General features: G+C 47.8%; 1 protein-coding gene across 4 annotated transcripts; it reads left to right on the top strand.

Annotated features, from left to right (window-relative positions):
* The first annotated feature begins 5234 nt into the window (after nucleotides 1-5234).
* On the top strand, nucleotides 5235-25306 carry AK2 (adenylate kinase 2). 4 transcript variants are annotated; one of them, XM_002921854.4, is made up of 7 exons: nucleotides 5240-5426; nucleotides 13285-13410; nucleotides 15912-16022; nucleotides 16152-16246; nucleotides 21045-21117; nucleotides 22308-22503; nucleotides 24412-25306. In XM_002921854.4, exons 1-7 carry the CDS (start codon nucleotides 5328-5330, stop codon nucleotides 24414-24416), a joined length of 705 nt encoding a protein of 234 aa, XP_002921900.1. In that variant the 5' UTR covers nucleotides 5240-5327; the 3' UTR covers nucleotides 24417-25306. The 4 variants fall into 4 exon arrangements, with proteins under 4 accessions (XP_034504617.1, XP_019658001.1, XP_011226559.1 ...); XM_034648726.1 differs by lacking the exon at nucleotides 13285-13410 and having other exon boundaries at nucleotides 5235-5426; XM_011228257.3 differs by lacking the exon at nucleotides 24412-25306 and having other exon boundaries at nucleotides 5238-5426; nucleotides 22308-22669.
* Nucleotides 25307-25891: the final 585 nt, after the last annotated feature.

Below are 25891 nucleotides of genomic sequence, written 5' to 3'. Positions count from 1 at the left end.
TCATCCGCACTTTATTTTTTTAAGATTTTTTAAAAAGATTTTATTTATTTATTTGACAGAGAGAGAGACAGTGAGAGACGGAACATAAGTAGGGGGAGTGGGAGAGGGAGAGGCAGGCTTCACGCTGAGCAGGGAGCCCAATGCAGGGCTCAATCCCAGGACCCTGGGATCATGATCCAAGCCAAAGGAAGACGCTTAACGACAGAGCCACCCAGGTGGCCCAATTTTTTTAAAGATTTTATTTATTCAGGGGTGCCTGGGTGGCTCAGTCATTAAGCATCTGCCTTTGGCTCAGGGCGCAATCTTTTTTTTTTTTAAATCTCTTTTTTTTTTTTTAGGGGCGCTTGGGTGGCTCAGTCATTGAGCGTCTGCCTTCTGCTCAGGGTGTGATCCCGGTGTTCTGGGATCGAGCCCTGCATCAGGGTCCTCCGCTGGGAGCCTGCTTCTTCCTCTCCCACTCCGCCTGCTTGTGTTCCCTCTCTCGCTGTCTCTCTCTCTGTCAAATAAATAAATAAAATCTTTTAAAACAATCTTAAAAAAATAAAGTGCAGATGATGATACCTGCCCCCATAACATCTAAAGGCAGGCAGCAAGGGAGCTTTCCCTCTGAGGCATCTCTCTTCTACTGGAAGGGAAAGCCCTGCCTCCCACCCTCTTGCTTCTTCCCACACCCTCTCGAGTTGAAACTCCTGCCAGGCTGACCCCCTCTCAGCTCTATGCCAACTGTTTGGTGGCTAACCTACAGAGTGAAGGGTTGTGTTGAATAACATGTGGTGCTCGTGGGTTCCAAACACAGATGGGAACCCAAAGCATTTAGGCTAAGAACTCAGGCAAAGACATGGCCCAGGAGAAGCCCAGTTGGAAAGCCACTACTGGCCCCTGGCCACCCACTGCTGCAAGACTCCCAGGTCCCCTCCAAGAACAGCCCTGCCACGTTGCCTCTCTCCCTCAAAGGTCAAAGTCCTGGGGAGAAACATCCCACTGGGCAGGCCGGGTCATGTGCTCACTGCCCCGTTGCCAGAAAGGCAGGCAAGATTCTGCCCTTTCAGCTTCTATAGGAGGAGACGTGGCTGTCCCCTGCCCCGCGAGCCCTTTGCAGTAGGATTTCAACATAGGAGAGGCGTTCCTCTGCTAAGTATCTAGGTTCTTGACTTGCCACTGACTCCTTTGTCTCCAGATCTTGGTACATGCTGCTCCCTGTGTCCCCTCTCTCTTCTCCAGGCAAACTCTCCTCATCCTCGAGGTTTCGTGTCTCTTAGATGTCACTCCCCCTCAAATCTAGGACAGGTGCCCCTCCATTGTGTTCCCACCATAGCCTGTACCTTCCCCAACATTGCCCTCATCCCAGGACTGAAATTGCCATCTTACTCGAGTTTTGTTCCCCCCCTTGACTGCAAGATCTAGGAGAGTAGATACCCTGCCTTCCTTGTTCAGCACCAGATCCATGGCACCAAGACAACGCTGGGCACATAATACATGCTCCCTAAATATATGTTGAACGAATCCATTAAAGAATGACTGAGATGAATATTAATGACACCACCCTCCCCACCGTCACCTGGCCCGAAGACTCGGACATTATTATCCCCATCTGGTCGGGTGTCAGTTCCCATTAATTCTACCTCCATAGGCCAGTCCCTCATTCCCTTTCTCCTGGACTTTTGCAATACTCCCTGCTGTGGACATCTGTCATTTCTGCATGCCCAACGGCTCTTCCCTCTTATTTCAGAAACTGTCGTCATGTGCTTTGGGGGAAGGACTTCTCCCACTCCCGCAATTGTGAGGGAACTATTAGTCAAGCTACTCTCCACCTTTGCCAAGGGGTGAACATGAGATCCAAGCCAAGCCAGAGCTTTGAATCTTGAGTAGAATGACATAGATACTGGGAACAATCAAGCTGAGTCATTCCAATCATAGCACCATGAGAACTCATTTGTTGGGTTTGAGGGTAGCCGGGCCCATGTTTAGAACACAATGATAGGTAGCTACAGAAGTAGGACAGAAGGAGATCAAAATATCACCTTTATTACTGACAATGCTGTTGGAGATGCGCCTTTATGTCTGATAGACAAGTGGAATTACAAATACTGAACCCCAGAAAACAATCTTTTCCACTCAGTCTCAGGCAGTGCTGGGAAATCATAATCTTCCCTGTGAGGGCCAGATCCTGGGAAATTCAGAGCATGGAGGACGAGAGCAAAACATAAACGTGGTTCTTGTGGGTGGGTAGGTCTGAAAGAGAAAAGAGAGGGGAGAGCTGAACTGAGCTTCATTCATCCTCCCTAAACTCAGCAATCAGATAAGTGAGAGGCCAGAAGCAAGAATATTCCTCTAAAAGAGATCCCTCCACATGGAAAAAGCCAGAGGCGGGAATAAATATTCCCTTCCGTCTTGTCCATTTATTCCTGATATTTAGATTAGCCAAAGCAGCTCTGGCTCCCATCATTCGTGAGGCCACCTGTTGTACAACTGTATCATCCCAGCGGATTCCTTCCTTGATTGATGTAGCCAGAATCTGTTTCTGTTCTTGTGCCCAAAGAACATTTATTAGTTTCCTACTGCCACTGTAATAAATTACTACAAATTTGGTGGCTCAGAACAAGCAGAGGTTAGAATTTATTATCCTACAGTTTGGGAGGTCAGAAATCCAAAAAGGGTCCTATGGGTCTAACATGTCTGTTTCCTACAGTCTGTCTCCTTGCCTTTCCAGACTCAGAGGCAGCCATCGTTCCTTGACTTGTGGTCCCCAGTCAACAATCACACCACCCTGACCTCTGGTTGTGTCATCATGCCTCTTTGTCTGGCTCTCTGCCTCCCTCTTATCTTTTTGAGGATCTTTGTGATTATATTGGGTCCACCCAGATAATCAGGATAATCTCTCTCCATCTCAAAATCCATAACTTGATCACATCTGCAAAGTCCCTTTTGACATGTAAGATAACATGGTCACAAGTTTCAGGGATTAGGACGAGAACATCTTTGAGGGGGTAGGGAGGGGTTGTTCTGCCTACCACAAAACACAAACAGAGGTATTTCTTAGCTTCTCTTGCATTCATCTCTTTCTCTCCTCTCCAGTTTGTCCTGCAACTGATCCTTATAAAATGTGAATCTGATCATGATGATTCTACCTAAGAAACTTCCCAATTCCCCAAAGCCCACTGGATGAAAACTATAGGTTCGCTCTCTCTCTCTCACCTCTGATGGTTTGCTCTGAATGTTCTCCCGGCCTGAAATGTCCCCTCCCACCCCAAAGCCAAATCCTCTGTACATTTCAAGGTCCATCCCTCTCACAGAACCATCCAGGATCCCTCTAGCTGGAACCCAGCTGCACCGTGGGTCCCACGTCTGCAGAAACTGCCTGTCTTGTTATCTGGCAGTGCTGGGCGCCAGCCAGTCAGACAGACCTGTGCTCAGATCTGCTCAGCCACAGGCTCACCTCTCTGTGCCTCAATTTCCTCTATTTAAAAAAATGCAGAAAATAAAGTAATTACACATATAGTTTATTGTGCAAATTAAATGAGGTAATGCATGTAAGGCGTTAGCACAGGGCTGGCATGCAGTACCCAATAATAGGTAGATGGCAGCAGTTATTATTACAAATTAAGTTGAGTGAATAAATGAATGAAGCACTCCTTCCTTCCCCAGGGCTGTCAATATCCCCCTTATGGTCTTTAGAATGCTCCCAAAGACTACGACATTATTAAAATTTGAATGAATGAACTTTACACTGTGTGTTTCTGTGTAGTCTCTGTTGCTTTCCTTCCTGAGGGATCCGTGCCTGGTAGAAATCACTGTAGGGATTGGTGGTAGAAAGGGAAGACGGCTCCTATGCCCCTTGCCTGGTGCCCTGGGCACAGTAAACCTCGATAAACTCTGGCTTTCTTGGAGTGAAGTGAATTTGGGCTACATAAAAGCTTTCACCAGAAAAGATGTGCTTGTTCCCTACCCTCCCCCTCACCCCCACAAACCCTGTGCTCCCTGGGACACCAGCTCACCATCCACAGTCTAAATTGTGACCCTGCCCCTGGGTGGCTCTGGGCTAACCACTGCATATTTCCCTGAACAATGGGTTTAACAATCTCTGCTTCTTTCAAGGACAGGCACCTTGTAGAAGTCCAGTGTGGAGAGGGAGAATAAATGTTCATTTCTTTTTGGTAAAGTAGAAGAGACCACACTGAAGGGAGAGCAAATTCACCCCCAGGATGTAGAAAATGAGTTGCTGAGGGCCTGTGGGGAAACATAATTGTTTCATAATCACACTCCTGACTAAAGGTCCAAAGGGGCCCCTGGGGCTGGTCTTGCCAGGGTCTCAGGGATTGCTTCATAGGGGGTGTGGATGAAACTTTCACACACCAAAAAGCTGTAGAAATTCTCTTCCTATTCAAGAGAAGGTTATCTGTTTTGAGAAAAACTACCTTTTCCTGACTTAAATAGGTTGTTTTCTTATTATAAAAGTAGTATCTGTTTATTATGGAACTGATTATAGAACTTTTTCAAAATAGAAACATGCACAAAGAAGGGGAGAGGCTCCTGTAATCACAGTGTACAGAGATCATCACTTGTAACTCAAAAGTGAGATTTTGTTGTAACTGCAATTTTGTATCCTGTTTGGTGAACATTTTCCCGTGTGTTTAAATAGTTTATACAATGGGGTGGATTCAGTATACAAATTTGTTGCAATCTATTTAACCAGTCTCTTGCTGAGCGTTTGAGATATTGCCTTTGTTTTAGTTTTCTTCTTTGGCTTGTTTATTTGGCTTTTTGGCTGTTGCAAGTGCTACAAGTAATATCTGTGTTACATAAATCTTCATGCATATCTTTCTTTGACTATATCTTGAATTCCTGGAAGTGCGTGGTTGGGCCAAAGGATATTTGATACATATTATCAATTTGTCTTCTAAGACTTATTTCACCCATTTGCACTCCCAGAGGCAATTTCATAGGACTTCACCCGAGTTGCCGGTGTCATTAACTGTCAAAGCCAACCTGGAAGTTCAGCCTGGCCTCCCGTCTTGCTTCACTTTTTCCCGCCCACTCCGCACACCCGCTGCGAGCCCCAACCCCCCTCGGAATATGATGGCCCGCCCCTTCCTTACTCCCTTACGGATTCTATCCAGTCAAAAGCAGCCTTCTCGAGTCAGGCTGTATGGTTGGTAAGTTGAAGTGTCCATCACGCTCGGGGGCGGGCGGAGCGACCTGACGGACGTGGCGGCGGACCCGTGTTAGCGGCGAGCGAGCCGTGCGTGGCGTGCGCGGCGCGCTAGACTGGAAGCGCTGGACCTGCGAGGTGTGTGCTGGCGCGTTGAGCGGTGAGAGGCTTGGCGGCCATGGCTCCCAACGTCCCCGCAGCCGAACCGGCCCCAGAGTGTCCTAAAGGCATCCGGGCCGTGCTGCTGGGGCCGCCCGGGGCCGGCAAGGGTACCCAGGTGAGCTGCAGGGCCGGGCTTGGCGGCGGAGCCTGTGGAACTCCAAGGTCAGGGCGGCCGGCGGTCCGGATGGCCCTGGCGCGGGACCGTGGGCTTAGGCCTGGGGAGGGTGTGGGGGGTCCTGGCCGGCCCCTGGGGTTCTGCTTAGGCGTTTGGGAGAGGGTCCTTCTGCAGGGATCAAGACTTGAGATGTCATGTTGGGGGAATCAAAGGACTGATTTAGATCTCTTAAGGGGTTAAAAGCTGAGAAGGTTTGAGCTTTAAGGTGAGCCTTCGGTTGAGGCATCTAGATTACAGCCTGAGTGGAGTCAGGGACCCCAGATTCCCTGCGATATGGGAGTGGATTGTCCAGGGTTATGTTCCAGGCATTCGGGGTGGGGGACCCTTGCTTGTTAGGATTAATGACTGGAGGTGGAGGAGCATCCCCAGCACGTGGGGCAGAGGGGGAGCTGGCGTGTGCTGATTAGGAGTTCTAAGAGAAATGACGTATGACCTGCCAGAGCCAGTTAAGTTGGGGAAATGGGAGAGAGTACCTCAATATACAGGTAAGAAAGCAGGCCCAGAGAGGTCAGGTTGCTTTTCGAAGATAGCAGAATTGACTTCATGCAGTCTGGAACCTCAGGAGCCATGGGGCTCCGGGCGTTTGGAGTCTAAAGTTGCCTTCTACTTTAGCAGACTATGGGGCCTCACTTGGTGTGTGGGCTGTAATGAACCCATAGATCAGAGTTGGGATTTATGATCTCGTTTTAAGATTTGAAAGCCCATAGGTTGGATTATGAATGTCCCCTTCCTGCATAAGGTCTGGCATTGCCCCCCAGGCCACAGGTTCTTGTTGGTTGTTAGGTGCTTAAGAGGGAATTCCTGAAAGTCTGAACAGCTAAGTGAATGGTGTTCTGGGGACATCTCTGTGCCCATTTTCCCTAGCACTTGAAAAGATCTTGTCTTACTCACCCTTGGGACCCCTCTGGCACCCGGCACGTCACTTGGCACTTGATGAGGTTGGAAATGGATGAAGGACAGATTAAGGTGGAGGATGACAAGGAAGTCTGGAGATTCAGTTCATTCCTGTGGTAATTGCTTTTTGGCTCTGGGCACTAGGTCAAGAACGACCACTTTCCCTTTTCTATGGCTGGAGCTGCTTCATCCTTGGAACTCACTGTTACCTAATCCCCTTGACCTCAGTAACTTTGAATGCCTTTCCTGTTGCTACCATGCTCCGTTATTAGGGAAACTGCAGGCTAGGAATGTTTAATCCCAGACTCTGCAGACTTTTGCTGTGAGTGAGTATAAACAGGGTAGCTCAAATGCACCAATTATTTTTTCTTAGTTCACAATTATTTTTTCTTAATTCATACGGAAGTTAATAATTTCATTAGTTGCGTAATGAACAACCCATCCGAGTGCTGAGACAAGGGTTTTATAGTTTAGCAAGCTTTGTAATTTCTAAGCTTAAATGTCTTCGCCTGAAAAATGGTGATAATACCTACCGTACTTATTCAACATTTCATGAGTACCAAACGTTGGAGAGGAGTGAACAAGACTGATAAGGTCCTTAATCATGTAAACCAAAAGCGGACAAGGATATTGGAAGATTGTGTTCTATACATGTGTAAAGCACCCCTAGGTACCTAGATGACAACCTGGCACTTCATAGGCGTTCAGTAATTATTGACTTCCTCATCTTATCCATTTCCCCTCCCCCCAACTCAGATGTATTTCAGGGTAAAGGGTGATGTATTCAGGAAGTTTTGAAGGAAATTATACTTACGAACTGCTTTACAAGGGTGTGCATACGGCAGCCGTTGGTCAGAGAAGGTTTTCTGGAAGTGAAGGGGATGTAATTGGGACTTGAGGAAACACAAGTCTTTTAACCTTTATACACCTTTCTTTTCATAAGTGGGGCAATAGAAATACTAGTGGTTGTAGTTTTATGGAGTTTTAAAAAAACAGCAGTGTTCATAAATCAGAGGTTGCAAAGTGGCTGCCTCCAGCAGCGTTTAGTCTGCAGACACATCCTAACTTTTTTTTTTAATATTTACTTTTTCTTTAAGTGGGCTCTGCCCCCCAGCGCAGGGCTTGAATTCAACAACCGCAAGATCTAGAGTCGCATGCTCCACTGACTGAGCCAGCCAGGCGCCACTGCCTAACTTTGTGGGGTTTTTTTAAATAAGATTTTATTTACTTATTTTGAGAGAGAGGGAGCAAGTGAGAGAGCACAAGATGGGGGGAGCGGGGGTGAGGGCAGAGGGAGAAGCAGAAGCAGACTCCCCACTGAGCAGGGAGCACAGCATGGGACTCGATCCCAGGACCCCAGGATCATGACCTGAGCCAGAGGCAGATGCCTAACCGACTGAGCTACCCAGGTGCCCCTCACTTTTTTTTAATGAAGAATTTGTGGGGGTTTTTTGGTTTTTTTTTGAGAGAGAGCACATGAGAAGGGAGGTGGTGGGGGGCGGGGCAGAGGGAGAGAGAATCTTAAGAGGCTCCATGCCCATTGCAGAGCCCAACATGAGGCTTGATCTCATCACCCTGAGATCATGACCTGGGCCGAAATCAAGAGTCAGACACTAAACTGGGGTGCCTGGGTGGCTCAGTCCTTAAGCGTCTGCCTTCGGCTCAGGGCGTGATCCCGGCATTCTGAGATTGAGCCCCACATCAGGCTCCTCTACTGGGAGCCTGCTTCTTCCTCTCCCACTCCCCCTGCTTGTGTTCCCTCTCTCTTTGGCTGTCTTTCTCTCTGTCAGATAAATAAATAAAATCTTAATTAAAAAAAAAAACAGACACTAAACTGACTGGGCCACCCAGGTGCCCTGAGCTTGAATACAAAAGACTGGTCCCCATGTACCCAGTAGGCAGCCCCAGCAACCATCAGCTGGTGGCCATTGCTTCCCCATCCACTCTCCCTTCACATTATTTTAAAGCAGCTCCCAGATAGCATGACCGGGGTGTGTTTCCTGTTTTCTCTGCCAGCCCTTTTCACATTTCGTTCCATGTGTCCAGCTTACACCAGTTCTTCATTTCGCAGGTCAGTCTCCATCAGCTTTGTTAGTGCAGCGACATGACACCTCTGTGAGACCCATACTTTTATTTTCCTCTTTACAGTTAGAGAAACTGAAGTTCAAAGGGCCTGTTCTCTAGTTTTCATAGCAAGTAACTGGCAGATCCTCTGTCTGAATGGCTCCAAGCCCCTGCTCTTCCTGTTGCTGCCTCCTACCCTGGGTTAGATTTTTCTCCTACCCTATGCATGTTGTATTTGATAGTTTTGGTGTCAGAGATGCAGAGAGCAGCCCTTGCCCTCAAGAAGATACAATCTAACAAAATAGTCACCCTTTGCTCAGTTATCCCTTGTCAAAGATTTCGCATGTGTCATCTGATTGAACCCGACCACCCTAGGAGGTAGGTCCTGTCCTTATCCATGCCTTTTTACTGATAAACTGAGGCCCAGAAGCTGTATCTTGCCCCAGGGTATACATAAAGAAGTAGCAAAGGTAGGATTTGAACTCATGACTGATTCCTGAGCAGAGTCGCCATCTTACACTACTGATATTAGTCTAGGTGTAGAGGGGGAAATGAATATGCACGCATACAATGCGTACCAGGGCAGAGTACCATGTGGGAAGTGTAAGGCGAGTGACTCTGACAAATGCTAGGGTAGTTCAGGGTTAGAACAAGAACTATAATTTGTCAAGAGTATTCCATTCTTCCTCCTACCCAGCCAGTAATGTCGGTAATATTATCCCCAAATTATAGATGAGAAAATAGTCTCAAAGAATCACTGTCCTAAGGTTACATGGTTAAGATAGAATTGATATTCAAACACAGGTTTCTGTGCTTTTTAAAAAGCTTTTTATTGAGGTATAATATACATGGAGAAAGGTACAAATATCATAAGTGAGCAGCTTGATGAATTTTCACAATGTGCATTTTCACAATTACACTTGTGTAGCTTACATCCATATCAAGAAACAGAATGTTGCCAGCATGGTGAAGTCCTCCTTGTGCTCCCTTCTGGACACACACACACACACCCTTTTCCCAAGGACAGCCACTAAGGCTCTGTGGGTTATTGTTTTTTTAATAAGGCCGTATAATATGGATAAGAGCTAGGGCTTGCCAGCTCTGCTGTTGCTAGCTACCTGATCTTGGGCAATTTAGCCTCTGAATTTCATTTATAAAATGCAGATAAAAATAGTTCCTACCTCATGGGCTTATTGTATATCATGCATACTAAATACAGTAAAACAGTACATGGAAAAATTGCTTGGCATGTTACAGACACTCAAAAGTTAGCTGATGTTGATGAGTCCTTATCAGCAGAAGAAGGGATAGTTGGGAGTATTTGGGGAGAGAGATGCTCAGAATTTGCCTACAGGGAGGGGCAGAAGGGAGAGGAGCCAAGGTCCTCAGAGATGCTTATGGTATGTATTTGGGAATCACATAGAGCTGCTGTTTGCAGCGGTGCAAGGCATACAGCTAGGGGACCTGTGGAGGTAAATTTGAAGAGCTTGGGACGTGTAGGAAGTTTATTGTGTAGGACACTGAGTGCCAGACTAAGATCTTTGGACTTCTCCCCTGTTGCACTAAGGAGACTTGGAAGGCTTCTGAGTGTGTGTGTGTTGGGGAGCGGGGCGGGGAGCATGCCCAACATTTTAGGAGATGATTCCAGATGCATATTCAGGAGCATGGGACGTGGGAGTGGGAAAGACGGGAGGCAGAGAGAGAATTTCAAGGTGAGAAAACACGTGAGTTTAAGATTAAATCAGACCTCAACAACTAATAGTTTCCCTTTATTTCCCTAAATGCCAGGCACTATGCTGAATGCTTTTACATAAATAATTTTATCAAAATCCCCATAATGGCTCTGAAAGTAGACATTATTATCTGTACTCCAGAGATGAAGACACTGAGGCCTTAAGAAGTCTGCATAACTTGTTCAGGGGGGCGCAGTGAGTAAGTTGTAGGTCCCAGTTTCCAACCCAGATCCATACCACCAAAAACCCCATCTTGTGCCACCGCCCCAGGGCTTCACAAACTGCTTCAGAATCCCAGAGTGCTGCCTGAGAACTGCTCAGGCATAAACCTTAAGGGCGGGCCTGGCTTTGTATTTTTGGCATGTGCCTCAGATGATGGTGATAATACACCAAAGACCGAAAACATGAAACCCACCATGCTACCTCTCCGGCGGTTTTAGCCGTTCTTACCTGTGCCCGCCAAAAGCCTACGCCTTCCTCCACAGGGTTGTCACAGAGGTGATGAGCCTGTTTCCCAGTCCGTGGCCAGTGAGACACAAGTGGCTCAGGGCCTCAGCAGCAAGAGTGGGGTCCAGGGGCCAAGAGCACAGCCAGGCCTGCAAGCTTGTTAAGAATGCAGATGCTCAGGCCCCACCCATTGGAATCAGAATCTGCATTTTAGGAGCACCCCCAGGTGATGTGGAGTAGAAGCAATGCTCTAAAGCGTAAGCTTGGAGTGTGAGGGGAATATAATAAAGTTATTTAATCTGGCTGCTTCTGTAGTTTGCAAATAAAGAGTAATGCAAAAAGAGTAATGCAAAAAAAAAAAAAAAAAAGACCACGGAGGGAGGTCTTTTATTAAAGGCCTACTGTGTGTCTTAATGTTTTGGGTACTTATTTCACTTTATCCTCACAACAGCCTGATGAAGTAGGCATCCCCATTTGACTGGTGAGGAAACAGATGCCGAGAAGTGAAGTAACTGGCCCAAGGTCACACAGCTGTTGAGTGCCTTAGCCAGGATTCCTGTGTAAACCTGACTTCAGATGAAGGACTTATAATTCTGCCTTGCCATGTCTTCCCTAGTGGAATGTTCTTCCACACAGCTGTCGAGTCCTATCAGCTGGAACAGCAATAAGAATCCTGCAGTTTTGGGGATGGTAAAAACAGACCAGTTAGGTTCTGTGGTAACAGCTCGACTCTGGCATTTTGGTCAGCCTTCCGCCTTGAACAAGCCTGATCTCCAAAATTTTCACTCAAGTTAACTTCAGCCACCAAGGAGAAAGATTGGCAGAAAAGCTCAGTTAGCTGGGTGTGCAGCCACCACGCCAGCCCGGAGAACCAGAAGTTTTCCACTGCCAGAGGATCCTGACCTTCATTGGTTTTCCAAAGTGCGGTTTTTAATGCCTTGTTCATCTGGATTCCATTTTGCTATGAAGTCATGTCTTTGCTTGAACTGAATCAGTCCATGAATCACAAACTAGAATTTGCTATACTGAGCCCCATCTATTTCCCTTTTCTGTGTGCAACTAAGAAAACTCTTAATGCACTGGTTTGAATAAGAATCCAGCCCTCCTTATTTTATAAAACAGTTGAACCAGAACACTAAGTACTAAGCTTCTTGAACTGATTCTGTTCCTTGTGAATTCTGCCGGGGGTTTGCCACTACAAAACCAATGTTGGACCGTCCAGAGTTTCTTCCTGTTCTAGTCTTTATTCTGCTGTGTTGTCCACCAAACTAGGAGCCTGTAGAGGCCAGGGTCCGTGTCTTTTGGTTTTCTGGTTCCCAGCAGGGTTCTAGGAAGAGGCATCAGTGTTTTCTTTCTGTATGAATGAACATGGAATTAGGGCAGGAGTCACAGTACTAGCCAATGTTCAGTGTTCTGTGCCTGTCCCTGGTACAGATGTCGAACGCCGTTTGATCCCATCAACCCAGTGTTGGAGGTCCTGCTACTGCTTCCATGTGACTTAGAGGAAATTTGACACGTAGTAAGGTGGTATAATTTTTCTCAAGTCACCTATCTAGCGATTTTTGGTGTCTGAAACCCAGGAATTGTGACTCTAAAGTCCATGCTCTTTTTTTTTTTTTTTAAAGATTTTATTTATTTATTCGACAGAGATAGAGACAGCCAGCGAGAGGGAACACAAGCAGGGGGAGTGGGAGAGGAAGAAGCAGGCTTCCAGCAGAGGAGCCTGATGTGGGGCCCGATCCCACAATGCCGGGATCACGCCCTGAGCCGAAGGCAGATGCTTAACCGCTGTGCCACCCAGGCGCCCCTAAAGTCCATGCTCTTAACCAAAAGGCTCTACTGCCTCCTGAAGCTGCTACGTAAATAAGTAAATACTGCCAGCCAGATGCTCTTTCTGTGTCCTGTCTGATCCTCAGAGCTGCTTTCGGAGACGGAGCCCTTTTGCCTTCGCTTTAAACAGACCAGGAAACAGCCTCTGAGAGGAAAGGGGAAGAACCAGGTGCGCCTGGGGGAAACGCACGTTCCTCCCCTGGCCGCAGCTGCCTCCCAGGCCCGTGACCACTGTACTTGACAGCGGCACATTCATTCCTTTGCAAATATTCATTCAGCACATCCTGTGCCAGGCCTTGTCCTGAGTGCTTTATATACATGAACTCATTTCAACGTCACGGCAGCCAGGGCGCCTGGCGGGCTCAGCCGGGCCAGTGTGCAACTCTCGATCTCGGGGTCGTAAGTTTGAGCCCTGCGTTGGGTGTACAGATTGCTTCAGAATAAAATCTTTAAATAAATAAATAAATAAGCAAGCTTCGCAGCAGCCGTGTGAGGTACTGATACTGCTATTTTGATTCTTCCCATTTGTAAACTGAGGCTTTTGTGTCACTGTCGCGAGAATAGCTAATATTTATGACCCCTTCCTGGGTGCTAGGTGCAGCTTTCAGCGCTTTACAGGTATTATGTCATAGAATTCGTACTATAACCCTATTATCGTTCTACGTTAGAATATAGCATCAGGTACTTTTATTTCTATTACAGGTAAGGAAATCGGCATTTGCCAGAGTTCACACGGCCAGTGACTGACGGGGCCAGGTACACACCTGGGCAGCCTGATACCAGGGCCTGCCGTGTTACCTGTATCTTGGTTTTCATCTTCCTCTCCACAGGCACCCAAATTGGCCGAAAACTTCTGCGTCTGCCATTTGGCGACCGGGGACATGCTGAGGGCCATGGTGGCATCTGGCTCAGAACTGGGGAAAAAGCTGAAGGCCACTATGGATGCCGGGAAACTGGTAGGTTTGGTGGTCCCGATGAGTGAGGCTATTCCTGAGTCTCGATCTGCCCTGCCTCATTTGGGGGCCACCAGCTGTGTGGAACCGTGGAAATTAATTTAGATTTAATTGAATCGAAAATTCGGCTGCTCCATCTCACTTGCCGCCTTTCAGGGGTTTGTCAGCCAGCGCAGGTTTAGAACATGTCCGTCACTGTAGAAGGTTCTGTCGGACAGCCCTGTGTTGCGGGGTGTTCTGACAAACACATACTACATGAACTTGCAGAGTAGCGGGTTATGTGGTGTATTGTGAATGCCTGGCATTTATTTTATTCACAGTATTCTTTTTAAAAATATATATTTTATTTTTATTGTAAGTAAGCTCTACACCCAATGTGGAGCTTGAACTCACAACCCTGAGATTGAGAGTCGCGTGCTCTACCGACTAAGCCAGCCAGGTGCCCCTGTTTACCGTATTCTTGAGGTTCCTTTGTGCTGATGCATTTTGGTTTTTGTTTGTTTGTTTGTTTGTTTTTTAAGATTTTATTTATTTATTTGACAGAGATAGAGACAGCCAGTGAGAGAGGGAACACAAGCAGGGGGAGTGGGAGAGGAAGAAGCAGGCTCCTAGCGGAGGAGCCTGATGTGGGGCTCGATCCCATAACTGCGGGATCACGCCCTGAGCCGAAGGCAGACGCTTAACCGTTGTGCCACCCAGGCGCCCCTGATGCATTTTGTAATATGCCCAGTGTTTAGAGCCAAAAATGAAACTGCCATCCCTAGGCCAGACTCAAGGGTGTATCCAAGAAAGGATGCAGGAAAACAGGGTTTTAACTCTATTTTGGGGGCTCTGTGTTCTGTGTCTCTAACAGTGGAGTTGCTTGGTGTTTGACAAAAGTAATTCCTCCTATTTGGGGGATATAATAGCATTTTCTTATATTTTTAGTCCAGTTGCTGTAATTGGACGATTACAATCTGTTATTCACTAAATCTTCTTTGATTAGTGCCAGTGCTTAGTTGTAACTGAGTTATTCTGGGACTTGGCCTCTGGGAATCACCTTCAGGCATTTTAATAAACTGGAACACCAAGAAAACATTTTAATTAAACTACAAAAAGAATGATTATAGTATAGAATACTCACGAGCAAGAAGATAACACCGTGATGTAAGTACTTACAGAGCTATGAACCGTTTGCTTCCTTAACATTTTCCCTGGTTTAAGATCTTATCTGTCTATTTGACAGAGAGAGAGAGGGAGAGCAAGAGAAGGAGAAGCAGACTCCCTGCTGAGCAGGGAGCCCAATAATGCGGGACTTGATCCCAGGACCTGAGCCAAAGGCAGACACTTAACCGACTAAGCTACCCACGCGCCCGGCATTTCCCTATTTTAAGTTCATACATGAAAATGATCAGCTTTACCATTTAGGAGAAAGGGGAGGAGAAAAAGTTGTATTTATCATCTGGGAATCACCTTCAGAAGCCATTTGGTACTTAGCCCTCTGGTCTTCTCATATCTTAGAATGTCGGTTGGGGAGGGAGCTGGGCTTTGCCTTTATCCCCAAGTTACCTCCCGGCAGGCTTTGAAATCCCGTAGCTGTATCAGGGGTACCACTGCCCGCCCACCTGCCCCTTTACCTCTAGCTGTCCCTTTGTGTTTGTGAGACCTTGAGCTAAGCCAGAAAGCTAGATATTTTGGACTTTGGGTCTTGGCAGAAGATCTTGTACTGAGAAAAAAATTGGGATATGGCCGTGAGATTGCTTATCTCCAGCCTTCACTTTGTCGCAGAGTTCACAGCCGGTGGCAGGAGATAAGAGCGTTAGCATTCTTGCTGTCCTACTGGTAGGGAACTTCTCTTTCTGTGAAAGCTCAGGAGGAAAACTGGTTTTTGGAAACTGGGAGGAGTCCTCATTGGGGCTTTTAGAGAGACTAAGAGGTGTATTGGGCTGGCACCTCAGTGCCTTGGTTTTGACCCAGTTTTGCCAATTCAGTGACCTTCTCTATTACTTCATGTCCAGGATGGCCAGGACCACTTTACTGTTAGCCTAAACAGAATTGTGAAATAGGGACAGTTGGTACCATTCTCCCACGGAGCCCTCCTCAGTGATCTCTCAGCCAGAAGCCCTCACCTTTCTTGTGCCTTGAGGACAGCTGCTTGCTGATGAGCTGTTATCTGATGGAAAGGACCCTGACTAATGGCTGGAGAGGGCCTCAGAACCTAAGACACAAAAGCCTCCTTCTTGTCCAGGTGACAGGCAGTGGGATCCTCTTCCCTCACCCAGATTGTTGGAATCTCAAGGGAAGAGAACACATATGTGGCAACCACGAAAATCATGAAACTGAATTTTCTTTGGAATGTGGAGCCACTCCACATTTGCTCTGATTTTTTTTTGCTTCTTTGGGGTCAAGAAAACATGCTGTTTAGTAATCAGGTTATACAGATGCCAACTTGTGGCCCTGGAGTTGGGCTCACGTCACCTAATTAACAGATTTAAACCCAAGGCTGTCTTGTGCTTAACTTCCAGGTGAGCGATGAAATGGTCGTGGAGCTCATTGAGAAGAATTTGGAGACCCCTCGATGCAAAAATGGTTTTCTTCTAGATGGCTTCCCTCGGACCGTGAGGCAGGCAGAAATGGTGGGTGCCTTGCATTTGTGTCACTGATGCATGAAAACGAACTCTTGGCCCTTTATCTCGTAATTCCTTTGAGAGAGATGGCCCCGCTCAAGCTCTGGTAGCTTAGGTGGGCCGTATACTCTCTTGCAGCTCGACGACCTCATGGAGAAGAGGAAAGAGAAGCTCGACTCTGTGATTGAATTCAGCATCCCAGACTCTCTGCTGATCCGAAGAATCACAGGAAGGTATTTGTCCTCTGAAGGTCCCCCCTGGTCCTGCCTCCTCAGAGCTTTATCAGACCAGCAGAGTTGCTCTTGCCCAATCTCAGCCAGGCCGCGTAGTGCCATTTAACATGGGTTGGTCTTGTTTGGTGACATCCACTGAAGTGGTGACATGGGACGGGGATATGTGGAAAGAAGAGCAAGGGATTTGAAGTCAGACAGCATCTCAGGCCTGTCACCTTTTACCGTGACCCTAGGCAAGTTTCTTAAGCTCTCCAAGGCTGGTTCCGCCTGTGTAGAGTGGGGTTAATAAGACCTGCTTCAGGAAACCGTCGTGCGTTTTGGATGCCACGACATGCATAGTTCCGAGCCTGGCTTACGGTGGGTGCTTCAGAAAGATTCCGTTCCTTACACGGTTATCTCCCTCGCAGTGCTCTGAAATCTGGTTTCAGTTGGAAGCTGCCGTACCTTGCTGTCGGTTTTGTAGTGTGAAAATAATACGACCACCTACACAAAGTTTAGGAAACGGAGGAAAATTTTGCTCGTGGTGCAGCGTCCTCAGCCAGACCCACTATTGCTTTGTTGCATGTTTCGTTTTCAAGTACTTGTTCTGGGGCGCCTAGGTGGCTCAGTCCATTAAGTGTCCAACTCGGTTTTGGCTCATGTGATCTCAGAGTCGTGAGATGGAGCCTCGTGACTGGCTCCGCGCTCGGCATGGAGTCTGCTTCGGATCCTCTCTCTCTCTTCCTCTGCCCACCCCCTCACTTTTTCTTTCCCTTGCTCTCTCATTCTCTCTCTAAAATAAATTGAAAAATATTTTAAAATAAATAAATAAAGTACTTGTTTCTTGGAGCGCCAGGCTGACTCAGTCAGTGGAGCGTGCAGTTCTTGATCTCAGGGCTGTAGGCTGGAGCCCCATGTTGGGTGTAGAATTTACTTAAAACAATAAATAAATAAAATCTTTAAAGTACTTGTTTCTCTGTAGTGGTCCCCATTGAACACAAACATGCTTCTGTTTCTGAACAAGTTTGCTCTGAAAGGTCCACTGCTTTAGGCTACGATTTCCTCTACCCTGTTTCACCATCCACTCCGCCATCTGCTTTGTGTCTTCCAGAAATACGTGGGAAGCTCTCAGCCTCTGACAGACCCTCCTCCCATTCTCATCTTTGTTGTGGGTTATGGCTTTTATATCCCTTAGTCATTTTAATGGAGTCTCAGGAAGGTGGTCAGCCTACCGTCTTGAACCAGACATCCATGACCATGATTTTTATTTGCTGCTTGGTATTTCACAGTAGACGAGCCATCATGTACTTGTTTGTCCCCTTATTGCAGTACAGTTGTGTTTTTTTTATAGTTGTCTGCTGTGGATTTGATGCTGTGACCATCATAGTACATGTAAACTTTTGGATTTAATTAGAGGGAAAATTGTTTTTTCGTTGTAAATTTTATTAAGTTGATTTCCTTGTGAGGTTGCCCTTTTTCCCATGGGTCTGCCGTCCATATCTTCGGGGGGGAGGTAGCCACGTAAACAGACAGTGGGGTGAGTGTTACAGGTGTTTTCCTGAGAAGCTGCATTAGATACAGTGGGATCCACCTTATATTAATTTTTTGTTCAGATGTCTAGGTTTCATCTTTCCAGCTAGTCCATAGGAACCTTCAATGCAGGAACTTTTGTATTTTCGCGTCCCCACTGGCAGAATAGACAGACAAAGTAGAGGCAGGCCAAGAAGTGGTAAGGTTGACAGGGAGGCACATCACCAGGGCTGGGGTCCCTGATGTACAAAGCAGATGTTAACAGTACTAGTTGACCTTGGGGGCCTTTGCATCAATCAGCCCATGTTCCTGAGTGCCTGTTCTGTGTGCAGCACCGTACTAGACTCGGGAAGGGGGCCAGGGGAAGGTACAAAAGAACAATATGCCCACCTCTGACCTCAGAGAGTCTACAAGCCATACAAGAAACCTGGGCTGGTTAGCACAGTGGGTAGTCCTAAGAAACGAGCCTGGGAGCAGGAAGGGAAGGCTACCTAGGAGAGATGCGATGTCAAACATGGCCTTCCTGGATGGAGAGGATTTCAGTGAGGCTCTCCAGGAAGGGAGTAGAGGCGGGAATGAGTATGGGTTAGGGGATGGCCTCTAGCTGGGGCTGGTGGCAGAATGTCCAGAGTTGGAGGAGTGATCTGGGGGGCTGGGTGGTAGAACAAGTGCTGTTGGGAAGGTCGGATGGGAGCTCGACTGGGGAAGGGTTGCCAAGGTGAAGAGGGTAGACGGATCAGGAGTCATGGGATGTTCTTAAGCCATGAGGTGTTATGGCAGAAACAGCATTCTAAGAACGTTAGTTTGGCCCTGGCATACAGGCTAAATTGGGGGGAAGGCGAGATGGACAAGAACCCACCTAGGAGGCTGTTGGTGATCCCCATGTGGGGTTGTGGAGGCTTTTAACTGCGGTTGGCTGGTGGGGACCAGAGAGATTCTGAAGAGCAAACTACAGGATTGTTGTAGGGGACAAAGAAGACTCAGTCTCTGGGTTTGGGAGTGAGGGGTGTGGTGTGACCCCTCCCTCACAGAGGAGGGAACAGGACACGCCAAACTGGTAAAGTTGTCTTTTTCAAGTTCCCTCTATGGATCAGTAGCAGAACTAACACCGAAAGCCCGTTTTCTGCCTCCTGGTCCACTGCAGTGATGGTTGGAAAAAAAAGAGGCAGGAACTAGTTGGTTCAATATGGATCTTATTCAAATCTGATATGATAAAACCCCACTGTAAATATCTTTTTGATTAGCTCTGACCTCACTTCTGACAATATTAGGGTCACTTGTATGTATGGTTTGGTGGTTAGTGGTTTTAACTTCTTCAGTGTTGGCTCTCTGATATCCTAAGTATCCTACCAGTTGGCTGTCCTGGTGTACAAGCCGTCCCCACTTTGCGGATGAGAAAGCAGGCACCTGAAGTGTCATACTCAAGACGGCAGTGGCTCTAGAACCCTAGCCTTGATCCCTCCCCATCACGACCTCCACCGCTAGGTCAGGCTCAGTGGCTCTTAGAGCTATTTTGGTTGGTGCTGAGACCAGTCCCACTTTGAAAACTTGGATCTTGGACTTTCTTTCATTTCCCTTCTAGGGAATGAGCCTGGCATTCCTCTTAAAATGAAGTCCGTGAGCGGGGAAGGAGCAGTGTGTCGTATGTCACTGGAGGGCTGAGGGAATCGGAGTAAGCGAGAGATGTAGGGATGTGGAAAGGAAAAAGTCGTGTCTGGTGCAGCCTGGCTGCCGCGTGCCTTGTGCTCTCCAGAAAGTGAAGAATCATGGTCCATGTCTCATGCTCGCAGCCCTTCTCAGAGGGAAAGCTGTAGCCGAGCCCAGCAGCCTCTCCCTGGGTCTCCCAGTGGAGGCACCAGAGGAACCTCACCAGTGACTCAACTAAAAGAGGACCTGACTTCCTGTCACCAGACAACAGGCACAGGCCACTCAGTATAGCTTATTTTACTCGGCCATCCCCTTGCCCCCACCAATGCTGTAAATGGACCACTTGGCCTCCCAAAAGTGTGCTGTGGGGAGGGGGAGAGGGAAAGAGAGAATCTCAGGCAGACTCCTCACTGAGTGTGGAGACCGACGCGGGGCTCGATCTTACGACCCTGAGATCTTGACCTGAGCTGAAACCAAGTGTCCCGACGCTCCACTGTCTGAGCCACCCAGGCGCCCCTGCCCAGGCTTTGGGAGTCTGACCTGGACTTCCCCTGCTGATGTGCTGAGATACTGATCCCCTCAGCCATCAGAGCGGCGGGGTAGGCCTGGGTTATTCCGGAGGGGATCACACCAGTACTGCATAAATATTTCTGCGTGTGCCAAGAGGTGAAAAATGTTGGGAAGCTCTGGGTTAACAGACCTTCATGAGGAAAGCAGACATCTGTTCAATAAGAAAGCCTGGGTTGGCACAAACTTGGGAAACCAGACAGGTCCTGGCTGTAGAGCAGGGTTCAGCCTGCCTCCTTCCCTTCTTGGGTTTCTGGGTTCCTGTGGTGTGGCCACTCAGAGTCAGGAGCTCGGGTTTGCGGCTCAGGGGGGCACAGCACAGAAGGGGTGCCCGGCTACATTGGCGCCAGCTAAACTGAATCCTTGGCCATTTCATGACTTGGTTCGTAAGTCATTTCTCCTGGTGCCAGTGTTCCTATTGCTTGGCCCTCTGATGCTTGGGCTGCCTGTTATCCAGGTGATCGCAGAGGGCTGCTGCCCGGTCTGATGGCGTTTGCATCTGCAGGACATTTTTCCATCGCACCTTTCTGGGTTTTGTAACTGATCTGGGATAGAAAATAGGGTTAGCTTCTTTGTCCGCTGGCCTCTGTAGCACATCGTACAAATTTCTATTAAAGGATCGTCACATTTATTTTAGGTTTTTCCCACATTTGTCCCTCCCACTAGAGTAAGCACTGCTTGTGATCAGGGATCTTGGCTCGTTGCAGTGTGGCCCCTGGATTCAGTGTAAGGCCTGAATCGGACTAAGCACTTAGTAAACGTTTGTTGGGCGAGTGGGTGAAGAGAATGAATGGCTGTGCGAGACCAGCCCCAAGTTCCTGAATTAGATACTTACGCCAGCCTCGGCAGCCAGACACTCATTATCACGTTGGGTCAGAATAGAAAACATACTCCCTCTGGCATAAGCTCTCCTGGAAAGCCAGTTATCGTCCCAAGTAGGAGACGCCTAAGCTGGGTCTGTGCCTGGTGGAAGTCCTCACGTCCAGCTCCTCTGTTGTTGCTTGTCAACTTGGGGACCCCTGGGTGCAGGGACACTTTCAGGCAACCTGACTCCTGTTTGTTTGCTGTCTTCCAGGCTGATTCACCCTCTGAGTGGCCGTTCCTACCACGAGGAGTTCAACCCCCCAAAGGAACCCATGAAAGATGACGTATGTAAACCCAGGACAGGAAATTTCCTTTTCCTTCCTTCCCCTTCCTTCCTTTTTGCTCTTTGTACTTTGCATCTTCCTTTTATTCCTACTAATATTATTAACTTAACCATAAGAAATATCACTACCAAGTAAATCACATGAGCTGTGGCTTTTCTGTCTACACAGCGCCTCCCCCAGTGGTTTATGGTTTGCCTTTGAGGTAGCCACCAGTACCGGCTACTTCACAGTGCCCGGTTTATACCTGTCTTTGGTCCAAAGAAGCCCCTCTCTGGTATCATGGTAACCCAAATGATTGACTAATCTCAGGAGAAGGCTGCTTGGAAGCCCAGAAGCAGAGCCAAGCTGGGAGAACGGGACTGAAGAGAAACGTGTTGACTGGTCCTACTTCGGAAGAATGTCCCCTCTCTCTAGTGACTCTGCTGTGTCCTACAGGATCAGACTGTTTGGGCTTGATTGACGTTGCCAAGCTCTCATGACAGTCTTCAGTTGCTTGCAGATGTAACAGGGAGGGTCTCATACATGTTCACTGTAACATTTGCCGTAACTAGTCCATTTCGTCTGTTTTAGAACATGTAGGCAGTAGTAAGAATCTCCTGGGTTTGCCTTTGTCACTTCAAACAAGTTCATCAGGTCCTACAGGTTTCCAGGCCCTCGTGTCAGCTTAGTCACATTTCCCACAGTTGGGAATTCTGCCATTCAGAGTTCTTTCTCATTTCACTTGCCACTTTTCAGGACACCGAAGGCCGACACCCCAGTGAAAACACCAAATACGTCGGTGACTAAGGTTACAGTGGCGAATGCATCTCTGATTTTGATGTATTCTCCTGGTCTCAGGGGCCTCTGTCTTTCTTGCTTCTGGTCTTAGAAGTGTTCATCTCAGAAGGCAAGCAGCCTGAGCAGAAGCTGTGAGAGAAGGGCCTTGCCCGTCTTCCTCCCACAAATCCCCTTCCTCCCGCTTTGCTGCCTTAGGTTCCCCAGCTCCCGTGGACTGGTTGGTCTGCTCCTGGGACCAACTTCCTGAGAGTAGCAAAGCTCTTTAGAGTTCTTTAGTGGAGGGGATCTAGATTTGTCTCTCTTTCCCTCCGATGGACTTTGGGAGCAGACAACATCGCAAATCTGCATCTGGCATCAGGTAAGGAAACCTTGCTAACAGTCCCAGACTTTCACTGCCCCCTTCCTATTCTCAGATCACTGGGGAACCCTTGGTCCGCCGATCAGATGATAATGAGAAGGCCTTGAAAATCCGCCTGGAGGCCTACCACACGCAGACCACCCCGCTGGTGGAGTACTACAGGAAACGAGGGATCCACTCTGTCATTGACGCCACCCAGACCCCCGACGTCGTGTTTGCCAGCATCCTAGCGGCCTTCTCCAAAGCCACATGTAAAGACTTGGTTATGTTTATTTAATGTTGGGTCTAAAAAGGAATTTCTTTCTTCCTATCCCTATTGAGGGAGTGGGTGGGAACTGCAGAGCAGGCAGAGGGAAGCTTCCTCAGGCCAGCAAGAATACCGTTTGATGTACCAATTAAAACTCTTGATGTATCTTTGGCGCGCATGCAACTCTCATCTCATCTGTGTGTGTGTGTGCGCGCGCGCGCGCGTTGGTTTAAGTACACGTACGCTCTTCCTTCTTTCTGAGGTACAGGCAAGGGTGCTTTACCAGCTGTTTTCTTCTTTAGCCATACTCTTGATTTTTGTTTATTTTTACCAAGATAACCTAACTCAGTTATCTGCCGGGCACCGCAGTTCTGGAACCTCATGGTATTTAGTCCATCTCCCGCAGCTGAGTCGAAGTCCAGGATCACAGAGAGTCAAGCGGGGCCAAAGTTCCCGGTGGCAGATTGTTGGCAGGGAATTCCACTTGTTTTCTACCCCACAATGAAAAGCCACACGAGTCAGTGTGTGGATGGGGATTATTCATTTTTTTCCGAAGTGGAAAAGAAAAGGCATTTACCATAGAAAGGTATCACCATCGAAAGATCCAGGCTGAGTTGGAATATTTCTGTGATCTGCATCACAGTGCTATAAAGTAGGGATCATTTGGGACCCGTGTGTGAAAACTGAATTGTTGCCCAAGAATTAAACCCAAGTGGACGGTACTTTTGAATTCAGGCTGTCTTCTGAGCATCCAGGTCGGGCGCCTGAGAGCAGCCAGTCCACTTGCCAAAAAGACCAGGATAGGTTTGTTTATTTTCATTTTTAATGTTTGCCTCAGTTTCCAAGTATGAACAAAACAGCGATTTGGAGGTGATCTATTCTTGGCCTCATTTTCATTAGCGTTTACTCAGACCCAGCCTCTCCAGGATATGAAACCCCGATCAGATGTGTCTCTTTTAATCTCAGATTCTCTCCACAGACTCCCCAAAATAAGATCACCTATGACATTGACCAGCTTTTATTCCTAACTTCAGCTCCCCAACTATTGTTTGCTGAGGTCCATGCTGTGCTAATTCACTTGTGGCAAACAGGTGAATTAATAGACTGTTGGGAGAGGCCACAGAACAGTGGCCTCTGGAAAAACCATTGGAAAACCAGTGGCAGGCCCAGTAAATGATGCCGCCTCCCCCACCATAATCTGCTGACTTGATACAGTGGGCTCTAGAGTCCCGGTCCCCGTCTGACCTGAGTCTTCTGTCTGTGGAACTCTCAGAGGGCCTGTCCCCTGTCCACCTGGAAGCTGGGCATGGGTACGTGACCATTTGCTTCCCTTTGGTCTGATTCAAGTGAGTGTCTGCTTGCTTCCCTGCCTGTAAACTAACTCCGCCCATTCTAAACAGAAACCAAGTCTGGCGTGGGGCATTTCTGGGAAGCACATGACTTCAAGGAAGAGGAGTGAAACCAAAACTATGAGCTGTGTCTGCTGGGGTCTGGAGCCCTTCTCTGGGGGAGGGAGGCCTCACAGATCCCTGGAATCGACTCCCCTTTCACAGGGGACAGTGGCAGGCACTTGGCCTCGTGGTGGCGGACCTTGAATGTTTGCTAATTGAATGTGTGTGATCCTTGTTCCAGTATTTGTCACCCATCCATATACATTCACGTGTGCATATTTGGGCTGCTGGTGAACCTAGAACATGCAGAATGCATATGCCTTTTTGGGGGTGGTCAGGATTTAGATTTTTGCTTCGTTTAATTACACAGCCTTAACCTCAGCAGGCATGAGAGTTTTCTCCGGACAGAGAAATGTCCAGTGTCTGATGCATTTGGTTGCTGGGGCATGCATGCCAGCCTTCCCTGATATTTACTTGGTTTTTAAAAACCCATTTTGTTCTCTCTTTCCTCTCTATTTCAGCCTAGTAACAGAAGGCCAGGCGAGACTGCACCACTGTTCATCACCCCGCGGCGTGATCCCTGCTCTTAGGTGCTGGGCAGAGGGGAGGGGTGGTCAGGGTGAGGATGGAGAGGGAGGAATGGTGAGGGCCCAAAAGGAGTCATGAAGAGCAGCAATGTGATAGTGAGGCCATCTCTTTCACACGTCATAGAAGAGTCTGAAAAAGTACGGAGGAAGGGGGAAATTAATTAAAAAAAAAAAACTGATTAGAGGTTTTAAATAGCAATAGGAAGGTGCAGTATTGTTTCTAAGGAATCCAGGTTTCATTTACTGTGGATTGGTGACAATATTTTTTAAAGCCAAATGCCCTAAGACCTCAGTTTTTATCTCGGAGCCTCCTGGGTTGCCAGTCTGTGAATGCAGGAAGTCAAAACTGTTGTCCTGTCTTTCCGAAAGCTTGGAACAGGAGGGGTTTGACTCCTGGCCCTAGTTCCCCAGCCATGAGATCAAAAGAACATCTCCACGTTGGAAAGAGATGGGGGCCCGTGTTCATGGGGGTGGTGGCTCAGCCAATCAAGTTTACTGGAGTGGGGAAGACAGGGCTGGTCTCCTTTCCTTAACGACACACCGCTTGTGTACCACTCCACCCGTTCTCGTGGGTCAGCTCCCAGCAGCCACCCAGCATCCCTGCGCTCTTGCCGTCTTGCATCCACAATGTGGGAAGGGACCCTTGTTAATAAATGAGCAAGAGTCCTAAGCAACATCATCCAAAGATTGTCCCTTCCGTCCTCAAATCCTGTGACTGGGATCACTTGTCAGCACTGTGATGTATTATTTTCAATGAGGTGCCTTTCTTAACTGACCAAATGCTGCCTTGTTTGGCCCCTAAATCAATAAAGTATGTTAAAAATTTGTATCCCCTGTTGTGGCATTTTTTTGAGGGCATCTGGGCTAGAAAAAAATGGCCTTGAATTCTGAAACTGGCTTGGAAGCCCCTTCTTGTCACTAGAAGTCACAAGGCAGGGAGGTCCAAGTGTGCGCTCCTAAGATGAGCCATACCTCTTGAGCCTGGGCTCAGATGGCAGGCTGGCTTTTCTGCCCCCCGAGGACAAGGCAGCTCGGCTTCGTGGAGACCCCGCTGTGCTTGGAGCTCAGAGGATGTGCAAGGAATCCCAGCCAATCATTTACTCTGCTCCTGTTTCCTTGTCTGAGAAAAGAGGAGTGTGATGCCACCTTCTCAGACTTGTTGGCATTAAATGAAGTTTATAAAAAGAAGCTTGGCGCCTGGCACACAACAGACACTTGATAAATGTTAGTTGGATCCGAATATATACAAAAATACCTGCTTCGTGCCGGGCTGGATAATTGTTGAGTGGACAGCTGTCCACAGCCTAGAAAGCCAGTGCTTCTCATCCCTAGCCAGATTTTTGGCTGTCTCTTCAGCTGTCTCTTTAACACTCCTGGTTGCTTCTTTGCAAAGCCATTTCTTGCTCAGCAGAAG

Source organism: Ailuropoda melanoleuca, chromosome 2, assembly GCF_002007445.2.
Source record: "Ailuropoda melanoleuca isolate Jingjing chromosome 2, ASM200744v2, whole genome shotgun sequence".
NCBI classification, from domain to species: Eukaryota; Metazoa; Chordata; class Mammalia; order Carnivora; family Ursidae; genus Ailuropoda; species Ailuropoda melanoleuca.
Note: the sequence above shows the minus strand (reverse complement) of the source record. Positions and strands in the feature narration are given on the sequence as shown.